Genomic DNA, 18,419 nt, shown 5'->3' with positions numbered 1-18,419 from the left:
GGCACGCTCATCCTTTGGAATATACAGCTAAGCTAAGTATTAGTGATTCATGCGCGGGCCGACCTGTAGCCCGCAGGTCCCAAGGGTTGACCCGCGGGGCGGGCGGACAGTCAAGATTTCAGAGCAATTAGTAGCAACATCCTTGCTGGTGTGACCTAGCTTTATTTGCTATACCTATGGCACAAAATTCTCGATTCTTATTATTGACAGTCTGTAATAATCTATCTAATTGAACTGCTGCTGTTGTCTCTAAACGATGTGTGGAATGTGTGTGTAGATTGGAGAGTCGTATGACGACAGACATCGGAGCCATCTTGCAGCTACTACAGAGACAGATGTCTCTGGTTCCCCCTGCTTACAGCGCGGTGTCCTCTCCACCTCAGGTAGAAAGACACACACGCACGCACGCACGCACACATACATGCGCGCACACATTTAACACAGGCAAAAACATTCACTTTGAAAGAATATATATTCAAAGATTTGCGCCACATTTTTACGATTTTTCAAAAATAGCAGACCTACAAGCTCGTAGCGCGCCACTCGGTGGCACGCTATGAGCTTGTAGCTCATTTACCGGCAACAACCCCATCTGCTGTCTGAATTGTGTACTCCAGGACCAGGTCATTTTATATTGGAGACACCTTCAGCTTGAAAGACATTTCACTCGGAAACTGAGAGTCAAGAAGTGAATTGTCGCTATGTAACGGGTCCCGAGAATTGTTATTTAATTCACCCAAACCATACATTTTGTAACCGGGGATCATATCGTTTAGAGAAATGAGGCTCAAATCAAGCTTGTCTTGATCCAAAAAGAAGAATCCGAGATATTATGATTCTAAAAACTGCGTTCCCATAGACAGCATAAGCCAGTGGAATTTTCACTCTTTTTTTTCACTTTTTATTTTTATCGCACCCGAACCAGAGTGTTACGAGCGTGTAGAGAACACAGTTGTGAACCGCAATCAATTTATATAAAAATAGGCATCAAAAGGCGATCTCAGCAGGGAGGACGTTTGCACCAGGAGGCGTCAAAAGGCGATCTCAACGCTAAAAAAAGATAAATCACGTTTAATCACGTGTGTGTGTGTGTGTGTGTGTGTGTGTGTGTGTGTGTGTGTGTGTGTGTGTGTGTGTGTGTGTGTGTGTGTGTGTGTGTGTGTGTGTGTGTGTGTGTGTGTGTGTGTGTGTGTGTGTGTGTGTGTGCGCGCAAATTGGGAGATTACAGTTATAGATTCAATTATGTCTTCAGTCCAATTGAAACTGAAGCTGTCCCTGTGTGCAGGCTTCGTCATCATTCCCAGGCCCAGGCCCTGGAGAGAGAATGGTTCAGCCTATTACACCTCTAGAGACAGACAGCCTGGCCTCACTATCACAGGTACTGTACTTACTGTATGCATAGTAGGAGGAGATAGAGGCTCAAGACACACTCATCCCCATACCTACTATAGGCTGGGTGCCTGGATCAAAACTTCAACGTTTAATGCAAATGAATCAAATCTGCGTACTCCAGTTGTACAGTGTACTCCAGTTTGCAAAATCCACTTAAAGGACAACTGGATTTTTAAAACCCATTTTTCTCTGATTCTATTTCCCAGATTTAGTTTTTGATCAAAGCGAGCATATTACCGGCTCATAACCGCTGGTCACGGTTATTTTCGGGTGAATAGAAAAATGCCTAATAGTCCATTGCTAACTTCCGGTTCTCAGCCCAGGAGTTAATGGTCTTCAAAATAAGGCAGTCAATGACGGCAGTCAATGATTTAATGATTCTAGCTGATTGAATTAAAGGCCTTTTATATTTTTCAAACCAACCTCGCCAACCTCGAGTGCATGGACTTGATTATTTATGCCAATTGCCAAATAGTTTTTGGTCACAACTATTCCTCCCAAAACTGACTTTGAGCTATTTGCGTAGAGATTCAGAGATAACTGGGATCCCCACTCTACAATTTACAATTTACAATTTAGGCATTTAGCAGACGCTCTTAATCCAGAGCGACTTACATTAAGCAAGAACAAAAAGCATGGGAATACATCACTCTGGTCTTCACCCGCAGATCTTGGACCCCCAGGACTTTGAAGAGTTCTCTACAAAGTCCCTTGACTCTCTGGTGCCCCAGGACACATCGCTGATCAACCCCAGCCTGGGCCACGAAGCCCAGTTTGAAGTGGACCGTTTGGGGCAGCATCTGGAGCTGGAGCTGGGTTTGGGGTCTGGAGGTGGAGGTGGCGGTGGGGTCATTCCAGAAACAGGGGCTGGACTGACTGGGGTTTCAGGGCCAGGGCAGGAATTATGGGCTGGAGCCGTAATGGGGTCCCAGACTGGGATTCGTTCAAGTATGGGTGCAGGGATAGACATTGGGTCGGAGATAAGTATGGGGGCAGGGGCATCGTCCCTTGAGGCTGACGCCCAACGGCGGCTGTCCCTCCAGGAACCACAGACGCCTCTGGACTCACGGACACCACAGAGACACAGCTCCCACCCTGGGGGGAGCTAAGGAGGTGGAGGGAGGAGAGGGGGTGGATGGAGGGATGGGTACAGGGAGAGAGAAAGAGGGCTTACTTATTTTTTCTGACTAAAGTGGTCCCTCCCTCCCTCCTATTTGAGCACCTTGGAGATGGATGCAGGCCGAAAAGGAGGCTTTCCTTCTCACCTCTCAACCCTTTCAGACCCTGTCCAGCTATCTTCACCTCTACAGTTCACCTCCGACCCCTCAAAGTAGGACACACTGGTTGTTGGGCTTCAGGACCAAGTGTCGAGGCCTCACCCTCCTCCAGCTGTCCCACTCCCAACAAGCCTCTGGAGCTTTGGGAACTCCACAACCACACACACACACACACACACACACACACACACCACACACCACACACCACACACCACACAACACACACACACACACACACACACACACACACACACACACACACACACAGTAGAGAGGACCTCTGGTTCTTATGGAAAAGAATACAGTTTGACCTGGTCTGGACCAGTTAGTGGTCCTCTATGCATGACCACACACACACACACACACACACATGCGCATGCACACACATGTACATGAACGCACGCACACAGTAACTGCTCTCATGTAAACAAATCCCTTTACTGCTGTATCCAGTGTTCGCTGACCGACAAAGATGATACAGCGATGACAAACAGCGTGACGACAAGTAGCCATTTACGTCTTGCACTGAAATCTTTACTACTACTACTACTACTACTATACTACTACTACTACTACTATTATTATTATTATTATTATTCTATTCATCATGTTTGTGGCGCTTCTGATAAAACAAAGTGGTTGGTGAACTCTAGTGTTAGCTGGCCTAACGAGAAACCTGCTGTACTGTCACGTCATTGGTTCACTTCTTTCCTCCTGATGTCCTGCCCCAATAGGCAGAGCCAAGGCCCCCAATAGCACACTGGATTGGCTGGTTTGCACCTCAGGGGTGGGGACTGGATGGTCTAAAAAGCCATGAATTACTTGATGAACATATCAGATGTCCTGTCATAACCCTTGTACAGATTTGCTAGTTAGTGGAGAATGGAGTACAGTTGTCTTCAGAGTTTAGGCAGTTGTCTTAAACCGGTGAACTGGTGACCTTTCATGTTAACACTGGAACGTTGCAAAAAAACCTAAAGAAAACAGCCATCCACGTAATTGATACTAGCCATGACATCCAGATATATCATTGATGAATTGAATGGTCTATGACACGTATGAACCCTAGTGTCCCTGTGTGCGTATGTCATTATAGGCTATTTTCACCGAAGAGATTTGGTGTAGAAGGACAAAAAAGGAGGGGACCGAGTATAGACCCCTGGGGGACCCCGGTCACTGAATTATATAGGGTTTAAGTGGTTAACCCGTAGGAGGAGCATGAAACGACATCAGACGTTAGCAGGGATGACATATTGGCCTACTTTGCCTACATTTCCAATATGTGACTAAACCATGTGTACTACCAACAAAGAAACATTAAATTATTACAGTTGATTGAATTTTCTACCTCAGAAACTGGCCGGTACTTTGTAGAGCCCCAGACCGTTTTCTCACCTTGTATAATACAGTTATCCTCTATTGAATCGACCAGTTTGCCAGTTTACAATGAATGCGCCATTATTCTATATGTACAGTACAATATGCAAACACTGGCAAGAAGAGATCAGTGATTGAGTTTTAATCTTATATGTGTGATACAATTTCAAGTCCAAAGCTTTTTAATGTGTGTGTGTGTGTGTGTTTTGTCTTGTTTTAATTTTTTGGTCTTTTAGTCTGCAGAGCATGGCTTGATTTCCTTATGTCTGTGTACACTGTAGAGGATCTCTGGATTTACTTTTGAAGGAAATGTCATATTGCTTTGCCCCATCTGTCACAGATCTGTTATATTTTAATGATGGTCCTATATAAATAGTTTATTATATTTATTATATTTGTATATATTATGCTGACCTTTGGACTATTACAGCAATAGTGAGACCCAGGAGTGAGAAAGATATGGGATAATGTAGCACCATTGTTTTTGGGAGTGTTTTGTTTTCAAGTTTGTTTCATCCCATTTTACTAATATAATTTATTGTCCACTATACCGACACGAGGAAGACGATACATACTACAGTTAGATGGTCAACATGTAGGAGTAGGGAGACCACGTCCAACCACTGCAAATGTACTGCACTAGTTACATTTTGCATTAACAATAGGACTCTGCCTTACAGATTGGTTAAAATATTATTTTAAGTCTCAGATTCTTTATGGTACATTATTATTTATTTTCCCTTTCATGTTGTTTCGCCCCTTTTTTTCTCCCAAATATGTTATGTCAATTCCCCATTTCCCTACAACTACAGTCATGGGAGGTGTAGACGAGTCTCCTTCGATACTGATGAGTCATAACGTCGATTCCTTTCACCACAGTGAGGGCATAGCGCGTATGGAGGAATAATGATATCTGTCCCAGTTCCATATGTCTTATCTTATTAATACCCTGAAGCCGGCACAAAGTTATTTTGGCCTATTGATTAAAATCGTATTTTCCACCAATACACAGAGTTTCCAGTAGGAAGGGTTGTAACACCACAATAAATGATGACTTGGGGCGTGCCGTGTGCACAGACATTCTTGCACCTGGGACCTATGGCCGGAGTTATACTTGGTTGTGCACTAACAATAGCAGATATACAAGCTCACAACGCGTCAAGCTGTGAATCGTTGTAAGCTCGTTAGAGCTGCTACTATTTTTGGTGCAACACTGGCGCACAAATACATCAGGCATAGACATCTGGACTGGCTGTAATACTGAGCAGGCTGGGCACATACCTCAAGGGGAATGTTGCTGTAAATGTCTTTTTATATGTTATTCTAAACAAAGGTGGACATTTTCTTGAAACAACAGGAGTGTTTGTGAGTCATGCGTCATTTTGTGACATTGATCAATTGCCAGAGGTGGCCTAAAAATAGTTTTGGGGGCTGGCATATTACTGGCTTTGCCTGCATTGCAAAACTTCAAGAAACTTTCTACTTTTGCAGAATAAAAGCCTATTATGATTTTAGTTAATTTCCATTCAATGCAGAATTGTGAAGATTGTATGTTACTGCTTGCTGGTCTAAGCATTATTATTTATTTGGTTTCAGGAATTGTTTACCAATCACCAATCATATACCTAATATGATTGGTGGAAGGCAAGCAAACAGCTCGTTTGGTAGAGGGACTGAGTGAAGGCATTATGTAAATGTTGATCTCCCCATGTTTTGTATTTAATTTATTTATTCATTCATGTTAAGTTGTTGCAACCACTGTACATGTTTAACAAGATTATTATATCTGCTTGGCGAGTGTAGCACTTTATTATTATTTATTAACATCCACAAACCCACTCTTGTTGTCTTTGCCTGTACAATAATTTTAACCCGTGGATCTATGTACTTTACAAAGCTAATGTACTGTTTGCAAAGGTGCACTTTAGTATTGAACTAAACCAACGGAATACTGTAACGAAGGAAAAAAAAAAAAATGTAATTTTAGTGCAGGAACCAAACCACCAAAATGATGATATACCGGTACCCCTACACTACAGTACATTGGGTATAACATAATGTGACATTGATTTGTGTGTGTGTGTGTGTGTGTGTGTGTGTGTGTGTGTGTGTGTGTGTGTGTGTGTGTGTGTGTGTGTGTGTGTGTGTGTGTGTGTGTGTGTGTGTGTGTGTGTGTGTGTGTGTGTGTGTGTGTGTGTGTGGTAACGGAATACTTTTTTGGGTAACGGAGTAACCTAATGAGTTAGTTTGCAATTAGAGTAATCAGTTACCTAGTTAACTTTTCCAATAACAATGGCATTACTAGTTACATTTAAGACTTATATTTCCCTGTTTTTTTCTGTTGCCACAAAGGAAAAAGAATCCATTGGACACATCTGTGCTGTTTCCTGAATGAATGAGCTCTCTGTCAATGGAGAAGTGAAAGGCTGCGAGAAACACCGTTGCCGCGTTAGACATCAGAGACCCGTATGCTTTTGGTGGTCTTGTTTAAATTCCGTTGTCACACATGTGCAAAATGACGGAGATTGAGAGAAGATGGAGAGTTTATCCTTTAGTAAGGCTGTGGAAGTATTCACACTATTTTTGCATGTATTGGGGAAAGGAGGAGATCAACATCAATGCAAATTAGTCATGTTGAAGCAGCAAGCCCAGCACAGCTCCACAACACTTTTTATTTTTAGGGTCGGTAACGCAAAATAACGCAAAAATAATAATAATAATAATAATCTAAATAAAAACGTCGGGGTTTCCGAGGCTAACTTAGATGGTAATCTTGTAACTTAACGGGATAATGTTTAATGGCAGTAATCAAGTAACCTAACGAAGTTACTTTAGAAAGTAACATTGGTCTCCATGTATGTCTGTTTGAGTACGGACAGCTGCAATACCGCTGGGCACTGTTGAGCAGCGTGGCCATGTGTGTGTCTATGTCTACTGTATGTATGTTCCTATGTACAGTATGTCTGTTTAGCCAACACACACACTTTTTTCATATCTTTAAGATGTCCCCGTCATGAAATGGATTGTCAAACGTTTTACTTTCACTTCAAAAGTCCTGAACTTTATCCATGAAGCGACTCACCACATAGGCAGAAAGAAAAACTGAGTTCCAAGTAAATTCCTAGTCATTTTATACCTGCTGGTTGTTTTTGACATCACAGATGTTCTACAGGTAGTGTCCGTCCCTAAAGGCAAAGTAATCAGGATGCCAAATTGGTTTCATTGTGAAGCAGCCACTTTTTTGGTATGCATGTCAGGTTTAGGCCTGGCTCAGGGAAGAGGACGCCCCTGCCATGCATAGTCCACCATGGTCACCGTTGAGAGGTGTGACAGTCCTAGCAGCAAGACCATCCTTCTGTAGGAAATAAGACCTTCTTATAGTCTGACTAACATAGTAAATAAATTCTACTGTATTTACTATTTATATAGCACAAGGTGCTGTGCAGAATAAACAGCAGAACAGAAAAGTCAATAATCACACCATACAGTTATAGTAGACAGTCAGTAGTAAAATGTTAATTTAAAAAAAATAAAAGATTCAACCATCAGGGGTATTTTGAAAGCTTGTGAACAGAAAGGAGTCTTGAGCCTGGATTTAACCATCCATGACAGGAACCCCTTTTGGTGTTTTAAGCATTATGTTATACTTTAGCTTGTACGATGAATGTTATACAAGCTTGTAGATCTGCTATTTTTGAAAAATCTTGAAAATGTGGCACAGATCTTTGAATATATATTCTTTTACAGCAAACGTTTTTAACTCATAACTTGTCTTCTGGGGGGTCCCTGAAACAACATGTTCAGATGGTGGTCGGCGGCCAATTACATATTATTTTTGGGGTCCTTGACATGAAATAGTTTGAGCAGTGAGCACCACTGATTATAGAAACATAGGTTTTTCAGAAAACTGTCATGATTTAGAAGAGATTTTGTAGAATCTGGTCTCAGTCCTAAATAGGTTAAAAGACTGGGTGGAGGGGGCAGATCTGACAGAGAAGGGAATGCCTTGGGGCTATGGCAGCAAAGTGGCAGGCAGTGGAGAGAGGCATGGTTATGGTCTCTCTTCATGGTAGCCTAACAGTCAAGAGCCTGGTCAAGAGCTTGGAGGCAGGACAGAGAAGACTAATCCCAGTGTGAAGGGAGTTGCAGTAGTAGTCTAAACGCGATATGTTGTTTTTTTCTCCACTTCCATTGCTTTTGCAGTAAATGTAAAATTGTGACAATCCATTTCATGAAGGGGACATGAAAACCAATGTCACGCTTTGTTCTATCCGGGTAGGGCAGGACTCTCAAAAACCTTTAGGTTCGTTCTTGCACTATTGTGGCGATTTTAAAATCACACAGTTTGGCTCCATTGGGTAGTTTAAGTTGAACAAACAAAAAAAGAATGTTGACTGAAATTTGTATTTAGACATTAGTTAAAATATCTGCTGGGATATCTGGGATTGAAGACAAATTGATTTGGACAACTTGTTACGTATTCCACTGTGTGCACCTAGAGTGTTATCCTATTCAGCTATCAACATCTAAGCTAAATGGTCACACTCAGGAAAGTCCATTTGCTTAGTTTAATGATTCATATGCCATACCACAAAAGGATTCCAGCCATCTGTCCACTATTGAAGGCCGAGCGGCTGAAAATATTTTGGTGGTATAGCATTAAACTAAGCAAATAGAATCGGCTGAGTGCTATCCTTTATTTAAATTATTATGAATTAGTGACACCTGCACCCAGAGAACGCTACAGTATACATTATATAAGATACTGTTGTACAAAAGGCCATTTTAGCAAGGAAGAAATGCGGACTCAAAGATTTTTTTACTTTATTTAAGGTACCTTTACATAGGTACTGCATATATTATATGATATCTGACTGAAACTATTACAATTTATTTGCCTCTGGTCGTTAGATCATGGTCATGGATATCTCAAGCTGATGCAATAAGATGACTTAAATTGGTTTATTCTTTGCTTTGTATTTTGTTCACGTATTGGTTTTACTTGGTTTAAAAGCACAACTTTCCATCTAAATTATGTCAGCCTTTGCTGACTGTGGTCATCAAACATCTTGCCCTGCCACACACTCACAAGCTCACTTATGGCCTTGAAAGGATTCTTTATGGAACCTAAATACAGTTCTACAGCTGTATGTCGGGACTCGGAACGCACGTCGCTAAAGGATCTCGCCCCTCCTGTACAGTTCTGTACAAACTGTGCACATGGTCCCTTTAAATGGAACTAAATGGTTCTACTAAATATGTGATCTTTTAGGGGCCACGTGTGAAACAAGATATAGAGCCTAATTTAGCTCCATATTGGGACCTTTTGTTTTTGGTACTGTAGGTGTCATGATATTCAGCAGTCCAAATATCTCTCACTTCAGTAACTGCTAACTGTCTAGCATAGAACATGTTTCAAGAGCTCGCCTATAGAACCATCCATAATTCTAAGCCACCTAACCAAACCCCTATCAGTCCCTTTCTGAGGCAAACAATTGGTGAAAATAGCCTAAACTGAGATGCGCTGTCGGTCCAAAGTGTCCAAAATGCTACATCTTATTTAAGAAGACATATTGAGATTTCCAGTGTTGTACCAATGAAAAACCTTTTATTTTTATTTTTTTGTTTTTTTTCCCTCAATGTACCCTGAGTCAGTGATTGTCAGCCTTGGGTTCTCACCATCTCATGTTCAGTAGCACGTACTGTTCAATAGTCACCTAGTGGCCTGCACTGTATTGCCTGATTTCGTTGTTGTGTGCCAGTGTTGCACACTGAAAATAGCAGATGTAAAAGCTCACAACGTGTAAATCAAAAAAGTATTCATCAAACCTATCTTTACATTCATAAACAACCTCAACTCTAGAATGTGGATGTTCACTGATCTTATTTGACCTTCAAAAGGATGGTAGAATTTAGGGATTATATCCAATTGCTAACTATATACAGTGATGTAATGCATAGGCCTACTGAATATAATAACAGTAGAAGGTTTACTTTGAAACATAGTGATACGTCTGTTGAGGGGAACGATTGTTGTGGTTGGTGGCTTGTTTTGTAAGTTTCCCTTTCTTTGACATGCACTATGCATGCACACACACAAATGCACGCGCGCACACGCACACGCAACATCTTTATTTGCGTTCACATTTAACAAGAAATTCTTGAACACAAACAAAACAATAGTAGATGCACAAACTTGGAAAACTCAACAAGTGCTTCAGGGTACAGATCATGGCCCACGGGTACAGGAAGCATCGCCTCCTCCATATGGTGACTGCCAATTATCACGGAACACACACACACCTTCACACGTTCAACCTGGCGTCCCTAATTTGGGCGTGCCATTATACGCATACATTTTCCAAAGTTGTCTAAATGAAAAACGTTAGAAAATCACGTCTCACTGTGACGCACGCATTGTGAGCTTGTAGTTCGGCTATTTTCGCTATTTATTGCATGACGAAGGCTATATGGGGTTAAGTGGTTCAAGTGTCATTTTTGTGATGCTTTATGAGCTTGTACAGTATCAACTATTTGTGCTATATCATATGATGATGAAGTGTATATGAGTTAAGTGGTTAACCACTGTTTTGTTAAATTTTGTGACTCGTTGAGAGCTTGTAGATGTACAATTTTTTGGGCTACAATGACGTGACCAAAATAGTGGTTAATCGCTATTCCATTCTGCTGAGCTCTTTTCAGCTCTGATCAACTTTCTATGAAGCACGACAGACACGTTTGATGGTTCCCAAATATTTGCCGGTATTTGCAGCACTTGGGGGTCATTTTGGTACAGTTTACACAACACTGGATCTGCTCGTCATTTTGGTACAGTTTACACAACACTGGATCTGCTCTGTCACTCCTTGCCTGTACATACCAACATCTACTTATAAAATAATCAAAACCCTTGGCACTCATATAGCCAGCACTATGCAGGAACTGAAACCTTTGGCATGCTTTGAAATGCAGAATACTGTAGAGGAAAATAAACTAAATAAATGAAGTCTGCTTTACTTTCTTAAACTAATGGTGTTAATATATATTTTTTAATATAGGCCTATTGTTATTGCTATATAAGAATATTGTTAATATAACAATATATATGACGATGAGGATGATGATGAATACACCATCATGCACATTTTTATTTGCATGCTGCACTGAAGACTAATCAGAAAGATTAAGGGTTTGCGGTGCAATATACTTTATTTTTATTTATGGATGTGAGCACCACAGTGATGTAGTCATACAGAAACACACACAGCACAAAAACATCAAGACAAATAAAACAAAAGCATAGACATAACAAAATGAAATACCAAAAAGAGAAAACATCACGCACGCACGCACGCACGCACGCACACGCACACAGAAGAGAAGAACGTTGAAACCACTAACAGAGGTGGGTTAATGTGTGTGTTATAGTCCTGGACAGTCAGAACCGCTGTTAAAAAAAGTTTTCTTTATAATGGGGAGCATTCAATTGAGCTTGCTTTGGAAGGCTGTTTTTGAGGCTGTAAGTGCCTGGGAAGCACACCTAAATCTTGTGGTTCTTGCCCAGAGGGCCTATAGGTTCAAAGTAGCTGTATAAGTGGAGTTTAGGACCACACATACTATGCCTATTTTAACATGTGTTGTGTTGAAAGGTGCAGTAAGATGAGCTTTTCCTAAACTGTAAAAAAAAAATAACTTAACACGTTCATATTAAAGTGAGTATATTCTGTGACTGTGACGTACCTCATCAATGAAGGGTAATGGGATCTGGAACTGTGCTAGGGTCTAGCCAGGGGAGTTCTTACATATAGGTCTGATATTTTATTATCTACAGAATGCTAGAGGTGGGGTGATGCTAATGCTCCACGTCCTGATTGTGTGTTAACATTATAAATGCTTTGGACTTTATACAATTTTAATTTTCAGTTTTATCTAAATAAAATTCATTCAAATCAACAATTTTGTTTGACTTTACTCAGTGATGGAAAGTAACTAAGTACAAGTCATTTACCCAACAATTGTACTTGAGTACAATTTTGAGGAACCTTTAATTGAGTTGAAATGTCCTTCTACTCCACTTCATCTCAGAGGTCAGGCAACCATTGTAGGTCTACTTTTCACTCCACTATAATTATTTGACAGCTTTAGTTACTGTTCAGATTTAGCTGAATCCAAAACATACATTAACTTAATAACTATGGTTTATTATTATGTTAAGACAGCCAGCAGCACAATTTTTTTTTAATTCAGCCCCACCGTTTACAGTTGCAACATAAAGTGGGGAATGGCGTTCAGCCACTTACTTTAGCCTAACTAAAACACTTCTTTATTGAAAACTATGGACTAACACATTGCAGAATTCCAAATATTTGGGGCAAGAGGGTAAGCACCTTATAGGTTATTTTGCATTTGTGTATGTTCGGAGTTGGTTGCAGGATCTCAGCTGCTGTCTGACCAAAATCCTCTACATAGATTGAAAATGTCAAAATCGATAAAAAATTCAGGATTTCAGGGCATAGCCTACATTATTAAAATAATGACGTATTTACATGTGACACACCCATACAGGACATAACAAAAGAAAATAATGTGCCTACATATAAATGCAATATTATAACATATGTTATATTTTTTAATATAATATTTGACTGTGCTAGTATCAAAAATAAGTAGTATAGTCCTATAAACCGCATACCCTGAATCAAGTTTTACAACAAAAAACAAAAGAGAAACACGCAGATAGACAAAAGAAAACAACACACAACATGGCTTGGTCACCCCTCAAAGCAGGACATTTACTGAACGTAACAGTGCAGTGCACCCACACATAGTTGAAGTTCCTCATAATAAATAGCTATACTAAAACAAAACTGCGTTGGAGATCACATCTCCATATGCTCAAATTCAGACTTAAACTCAATCAATCTGGAACAGCATGGAACTGTAAGGTGTTTACCAATGTAAGGAAGGGACCCCATAGGTTTTAGGTTGATTTTCTCATTGCACATCTCAAGGCCACCGCCAATAATTGAAGTTTGCCATTTTGGCCACTAGATGGGGATGCCAACCTAGCTTTAGGGTGAGGTGAACCTATGGTAGTGATAGTGAAACATGTTCTGAAATAAACACATCATTTTCTAGTCTTAAGGTTTTTGAGGGGCGCTAGCCTCTCCTATGTCCAGCTTTGTGTGTCTGTGATGATTTGATTGGCTGAACACGGAATGGTGTGTGATGATAAGAGCGCCCCTCACTTCACACAAGTGTGATTTGTATTACAATTATAAGATCCCAGGCTATTAAGTTGGCCAATGTGTTCAATTAGTTTTAATTTCCTTTTAGATTCGATTGATTGATTTATTGATGTATTGATTTATTGATTTATTGATTGATTCATTGAAAATGTACAGTCCAGTCCAGGTACAGGTCAATACAAAATCTGCTAAGAGGATAATTCCAGAAAAAGCACTAAGACTTATGTTTACATCAGGGTCCCCCAAGCAATTTGTGGCGCATGAAAACAACATAACAGTTTCTTGGAGTTTTTCCACATAGTCTATCGTGATCACTCACTCGACTCATCCCATGGCCTGCCCTATACTATAGGTGGATGCTTAGGCAGTCGGGGATCTCCAGTGCTCTCTGTCTTCTGCTGTGCCAGTGCGAGGTAGGGTGTGGTTTGGAAACTGCAGCCAGTCCATTACTTGGGTTGTCCCTCCAGGACTTTCTCTGCCTACCTCTTCTCTGCTTTCTCTTCTTCTCTACTGTCCCCTGTAGGATGGTCTTTGACAGGGAGGTATCTCTGCATTTTTGTGGCATAGAAGGAGAACGAATTTAACCCCTTGTTTGAGCCAAATCTGGGTTGAACGTGATTAGTGGAGCTCCCTCTGGTGTGGACCTCATTGACGTTAGTGAAGTAGTTTGACAGGTGGGTGTCTTAACCCTTTCTGGGTATTATAAACCTTAGATATTATTATGTATAACCCTATATACATTTGGTGTAGTTATGTGCTATGACATTCTTTAATCTGAAATCCGAGGTCTCAGAGGTCAATGATAAGTTAGACAGAACAAACAAAAGCTGGCCTTGAGACTGGACCTTGAATTATTTTGTTTAAAAATATTGGATTTCAGTAATAGTTGTCATAGTAAATAGTAAAACATTTAGTGATGAGTGACAACTGAAATTTTAACTTCCCTGGGCCCTTTGGTGTGCCTTGGGCACCGAAAGTTTTAAAACCAATAGACAACCTATTTCTCCTTGTCTTTGACAACTTTCTTTTGAATGCGGAGCATGCAAGAGAAGCAGAACGGATGATGGAGAGAGAGAGAATCTTGAGAATTTATGTTGAGATCAGTCCATTTAACTGGACCCGTTACATTCACAGTGAACAGTGAACACCACCATCCTTTTCCAGCAAGAATCAATGCATGATATGCAGGAAAGATACAGCAATCAGACACATGCAGTAAAAGCAAAATTGATTGAGCAAAATAAAACAATGGAGAGAGGAGTATAGGCTAACAATCACAATGCACTACAGTACACCAATAACTGTTTTACAGTTGAAATCCTTTTTATTTTATTTTTTATATTATTCGTTGTGGGGAGTGACGAAGGCTTAGCAGGGCTGAGCATGAGTGCAGCTTGCCGCACCTGTTGCACAAGTGCAACGTTCCCACACGTCTTCCCAGCATTGGACATGATTTCCAGGAGTTCCAGGAATATTGACATTCAATATTTTGGACACTGTGTATGTGATAACCACTAGGCTACATATAAAAGAAACCTCACCAAGGGGACCATCCACAGTCTTTCTGTCCTCCTCACCAGGATGGTAAGAGAAATTGCACTGACCTAAGGGAAGAGGGATATGTATGTTTGACTAGACATTTGATATTTCTCTATGCAAACTTTTATTAACTTACTTATATACTTTTTATATATTGTTTTTATTGGGGACAAATTTCATATCCACGGTACATACAAACTTGGAGGCCTACTCTAGGCCTACATAGAGTATGCATGTTACCCCTTGAAGTCTAGCGTTCCTATTCTGGGTTGAACATTCAGCAAAAATAGCCGATCTACAACTTTGTTGCCATGCGTTGTGTGCTCATAGAATTATTTTTTCAGCAAAGATAGTAGAGCACATGACTTAGGTCAACTTAGTATAGGGTTTAAGCAGTTAGTTTATTTCAATGTTAAGAACTATTTTAGTCTATGCAACTGGTCCTGTTAGCTTAATTTTATTTATGTAGGCCTCTTGCATTGTTATGGCATAATTGTTAGAAATAAGTTCTAAAATATTGTCAGTAGACCAGCAAAAAATACATCACATTTTTTTTCATTTCTTTTTTAATCCTAGCTATTATATCAAGTGGTGTTGGTCCTGTGTCTCCTGGCTCCGGCGGTTGTGAGTTTCCGGGCTCTAGACTGTCAGGACTTCCAGACATATCTATCTAATGCAGCTCCCAGTGGTGTCTACACTATCTATCCCGTTGATGACTATGCTGCTGTAGACGTCTACTGTGACATGGACACTGACGGAGGGGGATGGACGGTAAGAATATTTCTGTTCTGCAGGATGGTTGTACAGTATATTTCACTCTCATGCCATCTTACGTTGTGCAGAAAATGTTTACTGAATGCATTGAAAGTGTGTGAAATGTCATATCCATGGGTGGCACCAATACAACTACGTTTTTAAGTATAGTATAGCATATATAACATATAGAGTATAGACTATAGAATATTCTATAAAAATATAGACTCAATATTAATATTAAGTCAATGTTATTGGATAAGCAGAGCTGCATATTACTTCATACTATCATATCTCTAGATTTCACTCACTCTGTTGCTTTGTCACACTCTCTGTTTTACTGCTAAGGTTTTCCAAAGACGGATGGATGGCACAGTGTCATTTTACAGACCCTGGGACGATTACAAGAGAGGTTTTGGCAATGCTGATGGAGAATACTGGCTAGGTGAGAAGCTACAGTATGTTGAATAATCATCTTCTATCGACAGGTGCAGAGAATGATGTAATATAAATGGTTGATAGACATACACAACCCTCTAACAAGGAATTTGTGACAGCAATTCTTGTAACATTGCAAGTTGCAACACATGTCCTTGTAATGTCTTACTACTGTAGGGCTGGAGAACCTCTTCCACCTGACTTACAGAAGAACCGAGTTGAGAGTGGACATGGAGGACTTTAGTGCGATTCATGGGAGCAAAGCATTTGCCCAGTATGCCTCGTTTGAAGTCGACTCAGAGGCCTATGGATACCTGCTGCACGTTGATCGTTTCCAAAATGGAGGAGCAGGTATGTTTGACAAGTAAGATAAGTGAGATCATCACTGTAACTGCATTCATCACACAGTTCAATTAAGTGTTAATTTGACAATATTACAAGTACAACCTGACTGTTAAATTAACAGTCAGAATTTCAATGTGGAGGAGCACCCAGTAGTAGCTCAAATCCGCATTATTTGGAAAATTAATTAGTGGCATAATAAACATGTATGTACTGTATGAGCAGTATATTAAAATAGTTGCTATTGCATTTTTGGTGACAATGGGCTATGATGAGTGTGTGGTGGTGATGATGATGATGATGATGATGATGATGATGATGATGATGATGATGATGATGATGATGATGATGATGATGATGATGATGATGATGATGATGATGATGATGTGGTTATTGTTGAGCTGCCCTTACCTTGTCCTTTTAACTCTTTCCACAGGTGACTCACTAGCCTTTCACAGTGGACAGAAATTCTCCACCCCAGACCGAGACCAGGATAGCTCGCATGGCCATAATTGTGCTGAAGCTAATCTGGGAGGTTTCTGGTACAACAGTTGTCATCATTCAAATCCTAATGGGATTTATCTGTTGGCTGATGACACGCGTCCGTTTGGTGTTGGATGGAATGCATGGAGATATTCAAGTCTGAAGTCTATTGCTATGAAGATCAGACCACAACGACGCAGGGAAGACCAGGAGGAAAATGCATACAGTGTACATGTCTAGTTTAATTCAGGGGTGGAAAAAGAAGTACTCAATTGTTTTGCTTAAGTTAAAAGTATCAATACTGCAATGTAGAAAATAACAAGTAAAAGTACGGAATTGAAAGGAGTAAAAGTACAAAAGTGTTGGCATAAAGTACCAAAAATAAAAGTACTCATTATGCATAACGTCCCATTTTCAGGTTTTCAAATGTATACAAATAGATCAGGTATTTTCAAATGGCCGAAATGTATTTTAGGGCTTAAGTGTTTTGTAATAATAATCAAAATTAGTAAGTATTCAAATAAATGTGGTGGAGTAAAAGTACAATATTTGGATCCAAGATGTAGTGGAGTAGAAGTTAAAGTATTGGATATCAGAAATACCGTAAAATCAAGTAAAGAACAAATACCTCAAAATTGTACTACAGTACTTATGTAAATGTACTTAGTTACTTTCCACCACTGCCTGTCTGAGACCTGAGAAGAGGCTTGAAACACAGGCTTCAAATCAGTTTTCATATGCCCTTTCCACTCAGATAACAACTTACCAGTTTCAACCAAAAAAGAAAAACAGAAACATATATACACTACCAGTCCATTTGCACTTGTTCTTTTCCACTGTGTCTTTGATTACATTAATACTTCTAGCAATTATTAAATGACAATTATTACACAATGACTCCTGTTACGGCTCACTCCTCCTCACCTTCACATGCAAGCACTGCTTAGCCACTCCCCCCTCTCTGACTACTCCATGGCTCTACTCAGCACACCTGTTCTCCTTCACCAATTCTCTGCACCTGTCTTCCATCCTGCAATCAAGCACTGCCTGTATGTGCTTGGATTCCCACGCTGAGTTTGGCCAACCTGGAGAGCCACCACCCATCTACTATTATCCCACTCCTTCTCCCTGTTTGTGAATAAACCTGAACAACGCCTCCTCTATTGCTGTGCACTTGGGTCACACTTAGGCCTACTAAATATAACAGACTCCTGCACCATGTCTAAACTCCTGCCTCCTCCTACAGTTCTGACTCCGTCTGTTTTTTAGCTTACCGGTATTGCAACAAATATGTTGTCAATCCAGGTTATAGATTTTTTAATTGTAATATATAATTATATCATAAATCAAACAAGATTATATGATGGAACATTATTTAGATCAGACTAAAACTTTTCTGTGTATAAATACCACGCGGTGTTATGAATACACAATTCCAGTATATTCTGTATTCAGATGTGAGTCATTCTGATCTTCCCAGTTACAAAGTTCAGGATCAAATGGAGCAACTTGACGTCAAAAGCGTAAGGTCGTATAGATGCACGTCATTGGTTGTCACTGTCAGATTACA

General features: G+C 40.2%; 2 protein-coding genes across 2 annotated transcripts in view; both read left to right on the top strand.

Moving 5' to 3' along the window:
* The window catches only part of kcnh2b (potassium voltage-gated channel, subfamily H (eag-related), member 2b), a 310,233-nt gene extending 304,398 nt beyond the window's left edge, over positions 1-5,835 (top strand). Inside the window, exons 20-22 of the mRNA XM_079489821.1 lie at positions 278-383; positions 1,286-1,378; positions 2,061-5,835. Of these exons, the coding sequence (XP_079345947.1) occupies positions 278-383; positions 1,286-1,378; positions 2,061-2,501 (640 nt within the window). The 3' untranslated portion in view covers positions 2,502-5,835. The remainder of the gene's footprint in view (positions 1-277; positions 384-1,285; positions 1,379-2,060) is intronic.
* A 1,518-nt stretch (positions 5,836-7,353) lies between these two features.
* LOC306913230 (microfibril-associated glycoprotein 4-like) lies at positions 7,354-16,869 on the top strand (the record flags this gene model as incomplete). The annotated part of the gene is made up of 5 exons (XM_079489820.1): positions 7,354-7,403; positions 15,463-15,604; positions 15,935-16,031; positions 16,202-16,388; positions 16,803-16,869. 5 exons carry the CDS (start codon positions 7,354-7,356, stop codon positions 16,804-16,806), a joined length of 480 nt encoding a protein of 159 aa, XP_079345946.1. The 3' UTR covers positions 16,807-16,869.
* Between the last annotated feature and the right edge of the window lie 1,550 nt (positions 16,870-18,419).

Source organism: Electrona antarctica (genome assembly GCF_951216825.1).
Source record: "Electrona antarctica genome assembly, chromosome: 20".
Classification (NCBI taxonomy): Eukaryota; Metazoa; Chordata; class Actinopteri; order Myctophiformes; family Myctophidae; genus Electrona; species Electrona antarctica.
The sequence above is the reverse complement of the archived record's forward strand: the minus strand, read 5'-3'. Positions and strand labels throughout refer to the sequence as shown.